The sequence below is a fragment of the Antrostomus carolinensis genome, unplaced genomic scaffold (genome assembly GCF_000700745.2).
Source record: "Antrostomus carolinensis isolate BGI_N321 unplaced genomic scaffold, ASM70074v2 scaffold8807, whole genome shotgun sequence".
Taxonomy (NCBI): Eukaryota; Metazoa; Chordata; class Aves; order Caprimulgiformes; family Caprimulgidae; genus Antrostomus; species Antrostomus carolinensis.
Genome location: NW_010329472.1, coordinates 74350 through 78491, shown reverse-complemented (window position 1 = coordinate 78491; position 4142 = coordinate 74350). Strand labels below are relative to the sequence as shown.

The window sequence follows — 4142 nt, the reverse complement described above, 5'->3', positions numbered from 1 at the left end:
AATGCCCTATATGAAAAGAAAGTAAAGAAGTTAGCAATATTAGCAATAATGCAGGTCAGATGTCACGATAAAAACTTTCATGTTCTTTGTAAAAACAGATATACTTCATACATACAGGAAGGCCTGGGTTTCCTGGAAAGCCTGATACTCCTGGGGGGCCCTGCAATAGACAAAAACATAAGCTGAAATGACAAACCCACAAAACAGCAACAACAAGCTGCAGTCCAAGACGCATCTCCATCTCCAGTTTCTTTTACACTTCCTTGAGAAAACAGCTCTAATCTTCAAAACTTCTCAAACATGGCACCTTAATAATTGATAAATGAAAGCAACTTTTTATATTCCTTTAACTTTTTCAGCAGCAATATGAATTTCCTCCAACAGGAACTCGGTCAGAGCCTTATGGAAAGGTAAAAAGGAATGCAGAGCTGCTGTCTTCTCGCAACCATCGTTCCCAAAATGAAATTTACTGTAGGCACCCCTCCATAGCAGAAGAGGATGTTAATGCACTGTAAAGATGCTTCTCCATCTTTCATACTCCACATCAGTGTATCATCAATTCATCCTTATTATCAAAAAACCTACCAGGCTGAGATAACTTTCTCCTTGAACAGCTTTTCAGTGTAATGAATCAGGAGTTTGTCTTGGCACATAATTTTCATCCTACCAGCTTATTTATTCATAATGTTCTTCCTAATATATGCATTATGACGCAGAAAAGATGTATGGGAATCCTGTGCTCAGACAGTATATTTGCATCTTCCAAAACTTTATAATTGCTAAAATGCAGTCTACTTGCACTGTAGCACACAAACATATTTGCAAGGAGATGCCAATTTACATTAACACTCAGGATACCCCAGGGTATCATGAACATCATGGACTGAAATAAGGATTTCTTGATCTAGCAGAATGTCCCCACTGTAATAGCTCAGAAACTGCAGTTGATTCAATAAATTCTATGTGCTGCAGCAACTGCAGGCAAATGGAAAACAAAGTTGCGACAGCATTTTGAAAATATGTGGACAAGAGGGCATGGCTGAAAATGTATGCATCATTACTGGTTAAGTTATTTGAATTCACTTTCATCAGTACATTACAAAACATGGAAGTGCTCAGAATGAGCTTTGCACCTCACAAAATCCCTGAAAGACATGGCCCTGGCTAATATAATGTGACAAAATAAGTGTTATATCAACACCACATTCAATAGAAATGACAATAGGAAGGTTATAGGCACATTCAGAGCCTCTTCTAGCAAAGTCAAAAGATCTTTCTCCCTGGCATTAATTCAGCTCTGCACCTTTTGCACATTTTTAACACTTATGCGCCCACGGGGGTGTCAGCTTCTCTGCTGAGTGCTTCAAGGAGGTTAGATGGCAAACATAAAGGAGAATTTTGCATGAGGTAAAAAAGTTGTTTCATATTCAAGCTGAAAAAAAGCTTCTTGGTATGTCAGAAAGATATCAAAGACATATTAAAAGCAGTGCTGTTGATGCAGTGGTAAGTACCAGGTGAAAATGCAAATGGACAAAGGCACTGACTGACCAGTGCAGAAATAACTTCAAAGGCAAAATCAAGAATTCTGAAATTACTGTACAGAACAAGGGGATGACATTGATTGACTCAAAGAAGAGACTAACCCCATCTTGCACTTGAAGGCAGCCATGGAGAGTTAAAGACATATAATGCCATAGACATCAGAATTGCAAAAAAGTAAGTTAGAACTCACTCTTGTTCCCTTTGTTCCTGGTAGTCCTGGTTCTCCAGTATCACCCTGCAAAGGAAAAGAGATACCTTTGTCTTTCCTAGAGATGACAATTTAGGGAAATCAGAGTGTTTTAAGTATTAAACCTTAAGTCCTACCTTAAGCCCTGGTGGCCCAGGAGGACCTTCAGGTCCTTGCATTCCAGGAAACCCAATCACACCCTGTAGTCCCGGTAAGCCTCTTTCTCCCTGTGGGAGAAGAAAACTCATTAGCAACTAAACAACTGAAGCTGCTTCTTCAAGCAACCACATATTCCCTGCTTCTGTGCTCAAGAAACCTGTTAGGTGGCAAGAAACTACATGTGACAGCAAATATCTCATGTTGGTATTTGAAAGAATGATTATTATAAACAAAGAAATATTTTTGTTTCAATAACAGGTTGATAGAGGCTGAGTGTGGCATAATAGAAAAGCACTCTTTGAATGCAAATGAAACCTTTTTTCTGTCTCCCTAGATAGCCCTGGGATCAGGAAGGCCACTTTCCCTCTAATCAGACTTACCTGCATTCCTACAGAGACACCACCATACCCTGATAGAAAAATCTAACACCCCAAACCAGCAATGAAATTCCTAAAAAACTGTTCAGTCACTACTGTATGAATGGCCAATACCAATCCTCTTTTTGTATACCATTTACAAAAGCAGATTTTGGAGACTGGTCCTGTCACTTAGTCTTGAGTTTCATGGTGGTTTAGAGCCCAAGAGCTTTGAGATGCAGGATCTTCCCAAGAAGCTGAACATACAGATTGTATGCGCCATCCTTTAGGTTCTTCTTTAATCCTGTATGGGACATCTGTATTTTCTGTGCTGTCCCTCTCCCTACAACCTCAAATGTATTTAAATCACATAAATCTAGAGGCAGAAAACCCATGCACACTCTAGATCAATATTGCAGCTATTAAACATTCACTATACGTGGACTCCCAGTGGAACCAAGAGGAACACTGTCTGAATAAAGGCTGCAAAATCTACACATAGGGGAGAGGGGAAAAGAAATTGTGCACGTCAAAGTCTGAAAACAGCAAATCAAACAAATCAAAAGCCAAACCTTCCATGTAGGAAGTAACCAGAGTTGTCCTTTCAAGTTGTGGTGTGAAACAGGGAGAAACACTTCATGTTGTCCAAAAAATGTGGGAATATTAAGGGGAAATGGCTTTAAGCTGAAAGAGGGGAGGTTTAGAATAGACATTAGGAAGAAGTTCTTCACTGTGAGGGTGGTCAGACACTGGAACAGGTGGAAGTTGTGTTAGTTTTCTAACAGTGGTTACCATATTATTATTATTATTATGATTTGGATGCCCCCTCCCTGGAAGTGTTCAAGGCCAGGCTGGATGAGGCTTTGAGCAACCTGGTCTAGTGGAAGGTGTCCCTCCTGATGGCAGGGGGGTTGGAACTAGATGGTCTTTAAGATCCCTTCCAACCCAAACCATTCTATGATTCTATGAATAAAACATTAGTAAACAATTGCAAAAAGGAAAAGGTATACAAGTTTGGACAACAGGTAAAAAACATGGCACTTGTTTCAAAAACACAGACCAATTTTCAAAGGATACCAACAAGAAAATAAAATCAACAAAGTTCAAAACACACAAAGGAAGCTATGCAAAGATGTCAGTATTCTCAGCAAAACAGTGAGAGATGAGATTGCTATTTGTATTTAACAAATTATTTAGTATTTGGATTTTACGATGGTGAACAGCAAGGAACTTTTTTCCTGTTTGCTCAAGACAATGATTCCCAGAAATATGCTGGTAACTTGCAGGGCTCAGCTGAGGACTGAGCACACAAGAGAAGAGCATCTGAGTCTTGGAGAGCTCAGTCTTCAAGTAGATGTAACAGGCATCCTGCAAAGAAAAGGTTATGATATGCAGGCAGAGGAAACTGAGTGATGACCCATGGACATGGTGCTAGCTACAGTTTTGGAAGATGAGAGGAACTGAAAGATTTGTGGAGTTACTGGGTTTATGGTGGTTTTTAGCTCCTTGGCCAGGATTTTGATAAGAAGATGAAGAGACAAGGAAGAAGAGAGGTGATTGACAGGTAAGAAGAGCAGTGTCAAGGAGGAAGGAAGGGAGAAAACTGTAAGTGATAGAAGAAGAGCATGAGACAGTGAAATCAAAATAACTTTAATCAAAAGTTATAATAAAAAATAATAATTTTAATAATAAAAATATTAAAATTTTCTGCCAGGAGGAATTTTCCTGGTGCTTCTCCTCTCCTTCCTCTCACAAAAATAAAATTTTCAGTAAAAAAGTACTTTCTGAGGCAAAAAATCAGTTTTTCCTTGAAGTGTCAAAATGGCATGATCTCCTCTATTTACTCCTCGGTATTCTTTGTCATGGTTTGAGAATAAAGTTTGATAGTAACCCAGATC

At 39.1% G+C, this 4142-nt stretch overlaps 1 protein-coding gene across 1 annotated transcript in view; it reads right to left on the bottom strand.

The window, feature by feature from the left end:
* The window catches only part of COL4A1 (collagen type IV alpha 1 chain), a gene marked incomplete at its 3' end in the record, with an annotated part of 35488 nt that extends 33214 nt beyond the window's left edge, over positions 1–2274 (bottom strand). Inside the window, exons 1-5 of the mRNA XM_010172568.1 lie at positions 2269–2274; positions 1867–1956; positions 1733–1777; positions 116–160; positions 1–6 (exon numbers count right to left, since the gene is read on the bottom strand). The exon at positions 1–6 is cut by the window's left edge and continues 51 nt beyond it. Coding sequence (XP_010170870.1) covers positions 1–6; positions 116–160; positions 1733–1777; positions 1867–1956; positions 2269–2274 — 192 coding nt within the window. The remainder of the gene's footprint in view (positions 7–115; positions 161–1732; positions 1778–1866; positions 1957–2268) is intronic.
* Between the last annotated feature and the right edge of the window lie 1868 nt (positions 2275–4142).